General features: G+C 36.8%; 2 protein-coding genes across 2 annotated transcripts; both read right to left on the reverse strand.

Moving 5' to 3' along the window:
* Positions 1 to 9,439: 9,439 nt before the first annotated feature.
* Positions 9,440 to 12,596, reverse strand: LOC131028222 (LRR receptor-like serine/threonine-protein kinase FLS2). Its single transcript, XM_059216116.1, has 2 exons — positions 10,289 to 12,596; positions 9,440 to 10,199 (listed from the first exon to the last, which is right to left on the reverse strand). The coding sequence occupies exon 1, from the start codon at positions 12,564 to 12,566 to the stop codon at positions 10,866 to 10,868; it is 1,701 nt and encodes a 566-aa protein (XP_059072099.1). The 5' UTR covers positions 12,567 to 12,596; the 3' UTR covers positions 9,440 to 10,199; positions 10,289 to 10,865.
* On the reverse strand, positions 9,739 to 10,601 carry LOC131859308 (probable LRR receptor-like serine/threonine-protein kinase At3g47570). The gene is made up of 2 exons (XM_059212903.1): positions 10,289 to 10,601; positions 9,739 to 10,199 (listed from the first exon to the last, which is right to left on the reverse strand). Exons 1-2 carry the CDS (start codon positions 10,599 to 10,601, stop codon positions 9,739 to 9,741), a joined length of 774 nt encoding a protein of 257 aa, XP_059068886.1.
* Positions 12,597 to 13,016: the final 420 nt, after the last annotated feature.

The following is a 13,016-nucleotide window of genomic DNA, read 5'->3' on the forward strand; positions in this document are numbered from 1 at the left end:
GAGGGGCGCTTCCTCTTGACATCTTATCCTGCGTGACCAAGTCACTTAGAGTCAACACTTAAGTGATCATTTAGAACACGTGGAAGACTTCATGGGTTAAGTGGTTGTGCATGGGGCCTTCCTAGGGAACTAAAGGACTTAAGACCCAGGGTTTTTAGTAATACTTAGGAATATTAAGATAACCTTTACAAACGATAATTCCTAACACAAGGGGTCGGCAATCAGATGACAAAGAACCCCTTCAGTCATCACTTAAGATACACACACCTGCTATCATAAGTCAACAACGAGAAATAACATAGCCTAGGAGAACTAAAAGGAGAACCTAAGAAAAAAATAAAACCCTTAGGAACCCTAAATTTGTACCTTTCAGCAGATAGGCATTGGATAAAACCAAATTTTTACCACAACCAACAGTACCCGAAGATCAACGTAAAACAACATTTACATGTCCTTGGGGCAATTTTTGTTGGAACGTCATGCCCTTTAGATTAAAAAATGCAAGTGCAATTAATCAAAGAGCCATGAAAACCATTTTTCATGATCTCATGCATGTTACTATGGAAGACTATGTGGATGATCTCTTGGGAAAATCAATTACAAAGAGAAGAGCATTTAGACATTTTATCAGTGGTTTTTGAATGGTTGGAAAATTACAAAGTCGGATTAAATTCTAAGAAGTGTGTTTTAGGATGACCTCTAGGAAACTCCTAGGATACATTGTATCATAATGAGGTATTGAAGCAAATATAGCAAAAGTTAAAGCCATCTTAGAAATGCCACCATTGAATAGCATTAGTCATGTCTGATCTCTACAAGAAAGAATTCAATTAATCTGTAGATTCATAGCACAACTTGTAGACAAATGCTATCTTTTTCAACATGTATTACACAAAAATATCAAGTTCAAATGGGATGCCAAGTGTCAACAGGCCTTTCAAATTATCAAAGACTTATCTCCTAAATCCACCAGTACTGATGCAGCCTATTCAAGGAAAACCCCAATTACTTTACATATTAGATACACCAACAACACTGGGGGCACTCTTGACACAACAGGAACATGATAGTAAAGAATAAGCTATCTACTATATTAATCACATATTGGTTGGTTATGTACTTAACTACACTCCAATTGAGCATGCGTGTTCTGCTGTGGTTTTTTCTTTGTATAAATTTTGTCATTACATTCTAAATCATAAGACAAAGCTTGTTGCAATAATTGACCCATTAAAATACCTACTCAACAAGGCAACTCTTATAGGCAGATTGCCTAAATGGGTCATGATGTTGAGCGAGTTTGATATTGAATATATGGACAATAAATGCTTTAAAGGATAATTCATTGTATACCAATTGGTAGATGTACCTATGATCGATGACACTCCTATAGTCTCAGAGTTCTCAGAGGAATCCATCTTTACAATGACAAACTCAAGATGTTGGCAATTATATTTTGATGGTTCACACATAGCATGGAGCAAGCATGGGTGTACTCTTCATCACACCTCAAGGGGATTCTATTCTTAAATCATATTGATAATCATTCTTGTTCACAAATAACATAGCAAAGTATGAGGCATTAACAACAGGATTAGGGATTGTAATTCAGTGGAAGATTTGATAACTTCAAGTTTTTGGGGACTCTCAACTTGTGGTTCGCCAAGAAAATGATGATTACCATACTAAGGATGAGAAACTCATACCATATAATATAATGGTGGATGAATTAAAAAATTACTTTACAGAGATAGTCTTTGAACAAATTCCAAGAGATAACAATCGAGGTACAAATGTCATAGCTACTATTTCTATGAGTTCTTGGTGGATAATCGTTTGGTCTCTGCATACAAGTTCTCTCCTACAAAAATGATGTGTTGTTGGTCTCGATTCCTCGTGGTATGGTAACATTTTCACCTACCTCTATGATAACACCCTTCCACCTGACCTTTCCAACAATCAATATCATACTTTTGTTTGCCAATCCTCTTGCTATGTCATCTTAGCCAATATCCTTTATCGACAAGATCTAGATGGTACTCTCCTTAGATGTTTAGAAAGTGATGAAGCTCAAATCGAGTTACATGAGGTCCACAAAGGTAGATGTGGTGCTCATTTTAGTGGTCCAACCTTAGCTAAGAAAATCACGAGTACTAGATATTATTGGCCTACTATGGAAAAAGACTCATACTAGTTTGTCAGAAAATGTAAGTAGTGGTAGGTTAATGGAGACCTCATTCATGCACCAAGATAATAACAAGTTGATCACCACTCCATGGCTCTTTTGTCAATGGGGACTTGATCTCATGGGCAAGATTCACCCTCCATCTTCCAATGGCCATAAATTCATTATCATAGCCATGGATTATTTTACAAAGTGGTTTGAGGTCATTCTTCTCACCCAAGTCACTGGAAATCAAATGACAACTTTTGTCCTCAACTATATAATTTGTCGATACGGTGTTCCCCTTTCCACCATCATAGATAATGGGCGTCCTTTCAAGAATCGGGATGTTTGTGAGCTTTGTGATCGATTCCATATCCATTATCTCTTTTCCACTCAATGTTACCCCTGAGATAAAGGTCAAGCCGAGGCATTTAATAAAGCCATCCTCAGAATCTTCAAAAAGACAGTCGATAACGCTAGCTATAACTGGCACATACAACTCAATCCCACATTATGGGCCTATCACACAAGTGGTTGCACACCTACTGGAGCTACTGGACTTATTCACTGGTCTGTCATGTTAAATCCATCTTTCCTATTGAGGTCGAGTTAACATCTTTACAGGTCTCTTTGTGTGATTTTATCAATGATGAAGACTACAGGGTCTTCTTCTTGCAAAATTTGGAATTGTTAGATGAGAATTGGAAAAATACATTCAATCATCTCAAAGCATATCAACAACATATGAGTCATAGCTACAATCACAAGTTAAAGCCTCATACATTTGAGGTGGGTGACTTGGTCCTGAGAGAAAACCCTAAAAATCAGCAAGATAGAGAGAAAAGGGGTAAGTTTGAACCAAATTGGTTCGGGCTAGATGTCATCACAATAGTATATGGATCATGTGTATATCAGTTATCAATACTAGAGGGAGAACCATTGGATGATCCTATCAACAACATGCACCTTTATAGGTTATATATATAGCTTTTCAAAGTATCCAAATTAGAAATACAAAAAATAAATAAATATCAAAAATACAAAAAAAATTAAAAAATTAAAAAAAGTAAAGAGAAACAAATTCATCCAATGGTGAAAATCACTTCGGTGGCACCTTGGGAAAGTAACATGGTGAAAAATAGGTTACCAACGCCATGTGTAGAGACTTTTGCTCCTCGTTCAAGATTCCACCTTTCACTTTGCACACACTCACAACCTATCATTCCATAATAAAATTTGCATATTCCCATCATGACTTGTTATTGATCTACCTAAGATTGATTCATCATCCACAATAAACCCCATTGCATCCCTTTCCTTCTATCCATAATAAATCAAGCCCTATCTATAACTGGGGGTATATCCTAGATCTAGTGATGGAAATCAAAACTTGGCATCACATGTTTTGAGGAGCATCGTCTTTTCATTCCTTCCTTCTTTTCATGCACAATCCACAATAAAAATCACTTGCATCGTCGACCTGCAATAAATTTCACTCTTCTTTGCAATAAAGTATCAGTTTCATGGATAATGTCAGTTTTAGATGAGACACAAGTAGTAGTGAGCTTTCAACCAATCAATCTTTCAGAAAACTTTCACTACAACAGGATTTTTTCAGCATTATCTATCCTTTATCAGGATGACAACATTATGACCAAATCAAATATGTTAACATATGTGGGAATATACACTTATAAATTGATGATTTCAATTGATTTTGGTGTCAAGTTTTTAGTTTTCTTTTGATTTTATCATTTTGGTGACATGTCTTTTATCTTTTCTAGGATGTCTCTAACTAGAGATTGTATCTCCAGGATGCCTTTGACTGGAAAGGTGAGGATAGGGTATGTTCACCTATTTTTCTATTTATTTATTTATTGTCTCTTAGTAATACTATGGCTCATCCAAGGATGTGAGGAAATTATGGGTCTAGTGTGAACTAGGGCATTTCTTGTTTGCGACTATTCAATCTCCATGCAAATGATATGATTACAATCCAGGTCAAACCCATATTTGGATGGTCACAATACATTTATCGTATAATAAATCTCAATGATGATAATAGAACAAGAAGCTCATTCACCTCCATATATTTTACCTTCCACCCCCCTTTTTCGTTTTGTCCTCCATCATCTTTTCCTGAGTCCCTATAATATGGAATCACATGACTGAGTATAATGACACCAAAAATATTTTCATAGCATGTAGTGTCCATTTGCATCATCACATGTTAGTTTACATCATGCATAGCATATACATAAAAGTCATATTTGCATTCATACTGCATGTAATCATATCTAGGTACATATAACATCACATCCTGCACATACTACTTATTAGCATATCATATTTACATCATTTTGCATCTATCATATGTCATCATAGCATAGAAAATTTGTATTATCATAAATACATAATTAATTTGTCATGCATATCATACATAATACACAAGTAAAATCTTTGCATCTCATAAGCATTACATCACATCATAGGATCATCAACATCACATAAATATCATAGAGCATATAGGAACATCATAAATAAACTGCATCATCATCATAAACATCATAAGAATATAGAATCACACACATGCATATAGTCGTCATCAAAATAGATAATCTTGCATATATATATCAAAAAATAAAGTGTCATGATATAATGCTATCCAAAAATCATATGACTACAAAATAACCCAAAGGTGTCTACATCATTATTAAAAACTCATATAGTAATGGACTAGAGAGAGCTATGATAAACTCCCTCCCTTAGAGCCGGTAGGCCTTGACGAAATTTGAGCTCTTGAAGGCCCAACCCCTGGATCTTGTCTCCATTTCTCTCCTTTTGATCTTGTTGGTGGTGATGGCCCCATAACTCCACCACTAGAATCTCTCTTCCTATCCCTCCTTGTGGTAGTAGACCATCGATCGAGATTCTCATTAGTAGCTACCTGCTTTAAGGTGAGGTGGAACTGCCACCTCATATAAGATCCTCCAATAGCTAATCTCCTCCCTAGCCCTAATATAGTAGGCATACCTTGATTCAAAATCTACCTATTGTGTAGCTCTGGACACTTTGATGGTCTCCTCTGTAGTTGTATACCACTCAATCACCCTGTCCCACTCATCCTGGGTCTCCCGTAGCTTCCTTCGTAGCTTGGGTACCTCCCTCTCTAGGTCCTCGATCTCTTCGGTTTGGATTTGTGTGAGCTCCCTAATGGATATCGACTCATCCTCCTCCTCATCTCCTCTAGCTGCACCCTATAGTATCCTCTCATCCCTCCTAGACTATCCTAGGGAATCCTGTATCCATCCCTATGCCTATGTTGCAACCTATATTGGTTATCCTCCCCTACCCTACAGCGGCCTCGATGGTTTACCTACTCTATCTCCTCCCCAACCCCCCTCCTCTCCTCTCCCTCCATCACCTCCCCGAACTCCATCATCTCCTCCTCTCCCTCACACTTAGAAAATCCCCCTATCTCCTTCTCTCCTCTGCCCTCACCATTCTCATCTTCATCATCCTCATCATCGTCAATTCTCGATACTGGCTCCTCAGGTGTTGTGAGTTGTGGACATGGATATGCTCTAAAATAAGTATCATATTCAGGTGTCAGACCCGTATCTACCACATCTCTCATGATATCCCATGATATCAGTATAAGTGTTTGGAACTCAGCTACTATAGTATCATATAAAAAAATTGAACCCCAATGTACCTACTCCCAAACTGTATGAGCAAACTCTCTGGATCCCTGTGGCATTTTCTGTATCCTACCAAACTATCTAAATAAACACCCTGTCCACAAGTTATTTGTCTAAAATGTATGGTGTCTGTCCAATTAGATATCTAGTACAAAATCAAAATGGTAACTCAGTATCATCCTCTGGCCACAACTCATAGTCCAAGTATGGTCACCATATAACAATATCAATATCATCTATGACCTTGCACCAATGCTCCAACTTTCCTAGCCCTAACTAAGAAGCGATCATACCATATATATGTACATAAGACTATTTGTGACCTCTGAATCAGAATTGCACTGGCCTCATAGGCCCAAACCTATAGAAGAGTCACCCCACAACCAAGCCCGTAGTCATCAAGGTACACAAATCGATGCAACTCATGATACAAATGTGCTAGTACACATGGTCCCCATGCAAACCTAATCCTTTGAGTCAAGAGAATCTTTGCGATCATAAATGGATCCTTAAAACATTAAATGATAATGAACCTTGGAAGATTCTTGTGAAGAACAATATTTAGTTAGCAGTTCCAAAACAAGCAAAATCTTAGAAACAACTTTCTTTGTATGACCTTATATTTGGCAACATTTTATTAACTACTCATGAGTCACCCTATTTGGATATAGGAACCCACTGATAACCCCTCCCACCACTGCATCTAGTGTATGCCCATTGGTGTACATGACCTCCCTTCTCACTTGTCCTCCTTTGATCTCAATCTTAGAATCTTTGAACACCCATCGCAGACCATTTGAATCTCCCTCTTGATAATAAACCACAAGCTCACCTATGATCGCTATCCTCAAGATCATGTATACATCCTCTAAAGTGATTGACATCTTGTCGATCAATAAATGGAATGAGCATGTCTTTGAGTACCATATCTTTGCATGAGCAATACAAAATCCTATGTTCACACAGATCTTAGGCATGAACATGATATGTCTCAAACCCATGGCTTCTATTGTTGCGTGCTCCTCAATAGTTAGGTTCGGTCGTAGCTGCTACATCATAAGGAACTTCTCTCATGACTCCAACTATTCTAGATACTCCTACAAACAACCAAACCAATCACATCAGTCCTATTAGTACTCATGTCTATCACATAGTGTTGCTTATCCTATCCTAGCCTAGTGGTGCTTATGTTTATCACATGGTACTTTCTCATCAGGCTCTATCCTAGTGTTTATGTCTATCACATAACACTCATCCTATCAGTGTATATGTTTATCACATTGCACTTAGTTTTTATCCTATAATGCTAGAGCACTCACCAGATTTTATCAACTTGATGACTTATCCTAGATTTTCTCAGCATCCTATCCACCTAGGGGCACCTATTTGAGTGTATCTCCTCGATAGTTTATCCAATTGGCTATACATGTTTATCACATGGAATCTGATTCTAGCCCTAATCCAATCCTATCCTACTTGAGGCACCTATCTAAGTCTATCCTCTCGACAATTTATCCAATTGACAACGTATGTCTTGTTGTTATATGGAGCCTAATCAGACTCAGAGGTTAAATTTTCTTTACTTCTATCAACGCAGTTTCCCCCCATATTTTTCAATAGGGGTTTGGGGGCAGCGCCCCCAAGGTGGGGTCAAGGGACTTTACTTTTGACTTGGTCACAAATTAGTTGTAACTTTCCTAGTTTCATGCTGCACCTCTCCTCTCTATATATGAGGGTTATTATTGTTGTTATATGGATCCTAATCAGACTCAGAGGTTAAATTTTCCCTACTTCTATCGGTGTGGTTTCCCTCCATATTTTTCGACAGGGGTTTGGGGGCAGCGTCCGGGGTCACGCGATACAGGGCGAGATCGAGAGGAAATGCCCCACGAGGCCAGAATGACTTTTATTATTTTATAAAGGTATCACGTGTTATTTTTCTATTGCCTGACATGTTGTAACCCTAATTTTGTAACCAACACAAGTCTTGATAAAAAGGCTAAGTACAAACTTTTGCTATCATAGCCTAGATCTGCATAAGTATTTGTAGTTGTTTCTATTGTTTAAAAATTCATTGATATTATACTATTAAAATGAATTTATTAGAGTGTTAAAATTTCTAAACTAAAATAGTTCAGATGATAATTTAAGTGTTTTTTATTTATTTTATTTAATTATTTTATATTATAATGATTTAATATTCAAATAATATATTTATATATAAGTGTTGACATTCAAATTGAATTTGAATCATTATTTTTTATTAGTTTTAATTTAGTTCTAAATTTTATTATTTTAGTCTTAGATCAAGATGACTACACATTCATTTCAAACAATAATATTGAATAAATGAATACATAATATATTTCTATACTTCTTTAATTTTTTAATATTTGTATTTCAAATATTATATTAATATTTATAGGATTCTTAAATGAACTTTTGTGCCCAAAAAACTATCTCACACCAACAAACAACTTTAATAATAACCTAACATAATAATGAATAAAATATAACATTATTGTATATTATGTTTTATAATATGAACTATTCAATAAAAATACTATAGTGTATTATTAATGTATATAATAATTATTTTACATACAATATGCATTAAAATCTTAACATTATATCTTCCTCTCTATCTACCTACGTCCCTCTATCTTCTCTCTTTTCTATCTCTAGACATGTCTCCCCTTTTTCTCTCCCCGACTCTCCCTTGCTAGACCTCTCTCTTACTTCTATTACTTGTCTATCTATCTCTTTCTATCACTATATCTCTCCCTCTCTCTATATCACTTCCTATCTTTCCTTTCTAACTTTTGACTGAAACTTTGATGCATTGAGTCTCTTGTTTTATATTAATGTTGTATTATTTTTCTAAGAAAGAATTTATATCAAACCAAGATTCTTTTAGCTATATGAAGGGAAGCACAAACCATAGGATAAACTTTTTTGACTAAGAAATAATAATCACTATATTGATTGATTTAATATATTTAAAATATTATTGTTGGAAAGACTGGAAAATGGCGTACAATAGTTGTTTTCTTACCTTCGAAGCTTTTTACAGATTAAAGTCATTTGAAGTAGGTGAGATTGGATCTAAGTTTGAAGAATGCACGGTGAAAAATTCCTTTTTTCTGTAGACGTGGGGAAAACGATGGAAATCAATGCAAGAAATTTCTTGCTATTGTCTAACATCATTCATAGGGCCCTCAAATTTCAAACTCTGAATGATTTTGTACAATAAACACTTAAACTTTATTAGAAAGATCTTGTAGCATATAAAAGAAGATACATATATAAATGTCGAAAGGGTAAGGATTGGTCGCTTCTGCATCCGAAGTCTAGATCATCTTGCTAAGTATGTTCCATCATTTTGTTGTTATTAACTAACTTTAAAATGAAATTTTAAGGTCCACAAGCCTGTATGCTGCAAGCTAAATTCCAAAAGATACCCTGTCCTAGTAATGAGGAAGAGTCATGCTAAACTTATAGGCAAAGAAGATAGAGCAAAAGTTTTTTAAACTCATGATCAAACAAATGAAGCTACAGAATGCGCAGCAAATAATCAACAAATAGCACAGTTACTATTCTGTTTAGATCACAAAATAGGAATGATTACAAACTGTCGAAATTCCCATCTCATCAAAAGCATTCCTAAATATAGCTTAAAAAGATTTCCAGACTATAGCAAATTCCTAATTGATCTCTTGAAGATTAAAAAAAAAAAGTTAATCAAACTTTTAATTGGCATTTGGATCCCCTATCCCCTTTCACAGAATAGGGGCAGTTTCAACCACTACTATTATTGGAAAATGGAAAGTCAGTTTCCCTGATTCGGTGGTAAACAATTTTCATCATAATTTAGGAACTTGACTGCAATGTGGAAGTGCTCTGACCCTTTCCTACCTGGACAAGATTTCCTGCCCATCTTGTGCTGCTTACCATTTCATACAGATCAGATTGATATTTAGAATCAATTCTACTGCCTTCAAACATGGCCTCAATGCATTCCAACAACTCCACAACTTCTGGCATACTTGGTCGGTCTTTAGGCGAATCGTTTGAGCACAACAAGGCTACTCGAATCAGTTGAGTAAGACAAGTGCATGTAGAATCTGTAATACCTCCACTGCACAACAGCAAGCTACAATCAACCACCTCTGAAATCCTATCAGGGAAAGCCATACTAACCCACATGCGCAAGCTGAGTCCATCAACAAACATCTGGTGGGTTGGCCTCTTTCTTGTTAGCATCTCTAACAACAGAATTCCATAACTGTAAACATCTCCCTTCGCTGAAATCCTTGCACCAACTCCATACTCTGCATAAAACCCATGTCACTTTCGACCAATTAAAACAGTAATAATGAAATTGAAGCAAAAGGGTAAGTCATAGAAAAGAAGTGTTTACCAGGGGCAATGTAGCCTAGAGCACCTTTCAGTGTTGCTGATGCTGAAAATGAATCCATAGAATTTTCAGATAGTATATGGGCGTTTCCAAAATCAGCTATATGTGCTGTCATATAGAAGTCCAGAAGTATATTGTTGGGCTTCAAATCACAGTGAACAGCTTGAATTGAACAATCATGATGGAGATATGCCAAACCACGGGCAACATCCATGGCTACATGTAATCGTGTCTGTAAATCCATTTTACAGACACCCCCAATATTACATTTGCCAGCATCACAATGCAAATGCCTTTCCAGGCTTCCATTAGACATGTACTCAAAAACCAAACCTTTGAAGTCAAGATTAGAGCATGAAGTTATGACTTTTATTATATTTCGGTGTCTGGCTTTACTGAGCACTTGGCATTCAATGTTGAAACTTTTATGAGCTGCTTCATCCTCCAAATTGAGAGCCTTAACAGCTATCAATGTTCCATTATCCAGAACTCCTTTATATACAGAGCCAACACCACCAACTCCTAGCAAGTTACCCTTGCCAAATCCATTAGTTGCAGTACTGAGCTCCTTATATGAGATTCAAGGATGTGGAAACTCTATTGAAGGTTGTTCCACATTGCCCTTCCCAAAGAAATATTTGTACAAAAGTGAAACATAAAAGTAGTATATGACTAGAAAGGAGATAACAGAACTTATGTATTTAAACAATTTATGGAAGTTCCAGGGGCCTCCAGTTGACCCTGCAGATGCACTTGGACATGCTGGTAATGAAGGTATCCATTGCCCACAAAGTCCAGGGTTTCCTCTGAATGATGACGCCGTGAGCTTTGTAAACAATCCTGCTTTAGGAATTTTTCCTTTCAACAAATTGCATGAAACATTCAGAAAGCTCAGTGCCGTTAGATCCTGCAGAGAATCTGGTATTGTACCGTTCAATTTGTTGTAGGAAACATCCAATGCATCGAGATTTTTCAGCATTGAAACTGAATCTGTAATATGGCCTTCAAAACTATTATGAGAAAGATTGAGATATTGTAGATTGTTACAATTTACAATACTACCTGGAATGACACCAGATAATTGATTTTTAGATACATCTATTCCTTGAACCATCATCATGCTACCGATTCCAGGGGGCAAGCTTCCTTGAAGCGAATTCCAAGACAAATTGAAGTAAAATTGTAAATTTTTAAGGCCTGCAACTTCTCCTGGTATGTTTCCAGTGAGATTATTATGGGACAGGTCAAGTAATTCTAGTCTCCAACATCTGCCAAGATCGACAGGTATCCTTCCATAAAATCGATTGTTATCAAGTTGAAGGTACCTTAGCTGGGGAAGATTGCCAATAGTCTGAGGAATTTGTCCAGTAAGCAGGTTAAATGAGAGAGAAAGTAGCCCTAGACGCTTAAGGGCACCAATCTCGCTGGGAATGGGTCCCTGCAAATTGTTGTGGTCCAGATACAACCTCTCTAGCATCTTAAGCCTTTCTAGTGTAGATGGAATGGGTCCAATCAATGCATTACTAGAGAAGTTAACATATGTCAACTTGGTGAGATTGCCAATTTCTTGAGGTATGCTTCCTCTTATATGGTTATACCCTAAGGCCAATATAGAGAGATTGGTAGACAGCTTGCCAATGGAAGGGGATAAAACCCCAGCGAGATGGTTATAACTCAAGTATAAGAGTTTCAAGGAAGAGCAATTAATAAGAGCTGCAAGAAACGGCAAAGTCCTAGAGCTGGTGAGGTTGTTATGATCCAGGTAAAGACGTCGGAGAGAGCTCAACTTACCCAATTGGAGAGGCACCGTTCCCGTGAGATTGTTGTAACCGAGGTCAAGAAATTCCAGTTTGGAACAATTTGCTAGAGATGTTGATATTGGCCCACTAAGCTGATTGCCCATTAGGCTCAGTTTTTGCAGATTGCCAAGCTTCTGGCAGAGCTCTGGAACAACACCATGGAAAGAGTTATTGGACATATCTAGAACCTCTAAAAAGGAAAGATTTCCCAAGAAAAGAGAAACATAACCGACTAAACCCATACTATAAAGATCAATTTGAGACACTCTCATCAATTTATTGCATGAAATGCCTGTCCAACTGCAGACGTTAGTGTTGGCATTCCAAGATGATAGCAAATTGTATGGATCAGAAGTGATGGAACCCTTGAAGGCAAGGAGAGCCTTCTCGTCGTTAGAGGAACCATTATTACTGGTATGTGCAGGGGAGCAAAGTTGAAGATAAAAGAGAAGAAAATGAACAGCTAACGAAATAATTTTCATGGCTAATTGGTTTGTGACTGAATAATTGGTTAGAAGACCAATCTACAATCCCTAGGCTTCTTATACTTCTGCTCCCGCACAGTTGTGTCAGACGCGTTTTTGCGGATGGGTTTGAATGGTTTGTGTTATTTACATCGATTAACTCATTTTGCATGTGAACAAATTGACTGTCGAATTTGCTTTTGGCCGAGAAGTCCGTCATTTCCCAAGATGGAATTGCAACACGCTTTCGTGTTGTGGGAAAATGACTTGACTACATAATTGGTCGAGTGCGACTTTTCTAGTACACTGTTGAAGATTTAGAATTTGGAAAAAAAAGAAGCTTTGGAATGGGAATTTAGTAATGATATTCTATATTTTATATTGTTAGGATAGCTGAGGTAGTTTATTGAATATATCTATTTATTAGTATTTATATTTATAGGAGGCTCAAAAGATAAATCGATAAGA

The sequence above is a fragment of the Cryptomeria japonica genome, chromosome 2 (genome assembly GCF_030272615.1).
Source record: "Cryptomeria japonica chromosome 2, Sugi_1.0, whole genome shotgun sequence".
Classification (NCBI taxonomy): Eukaryota; Viridiplantae; Streptophyta; class Pinopsida; order Cupressales; family Cupressaceae; genus Cryptomeria; species Cryptomeria japonica.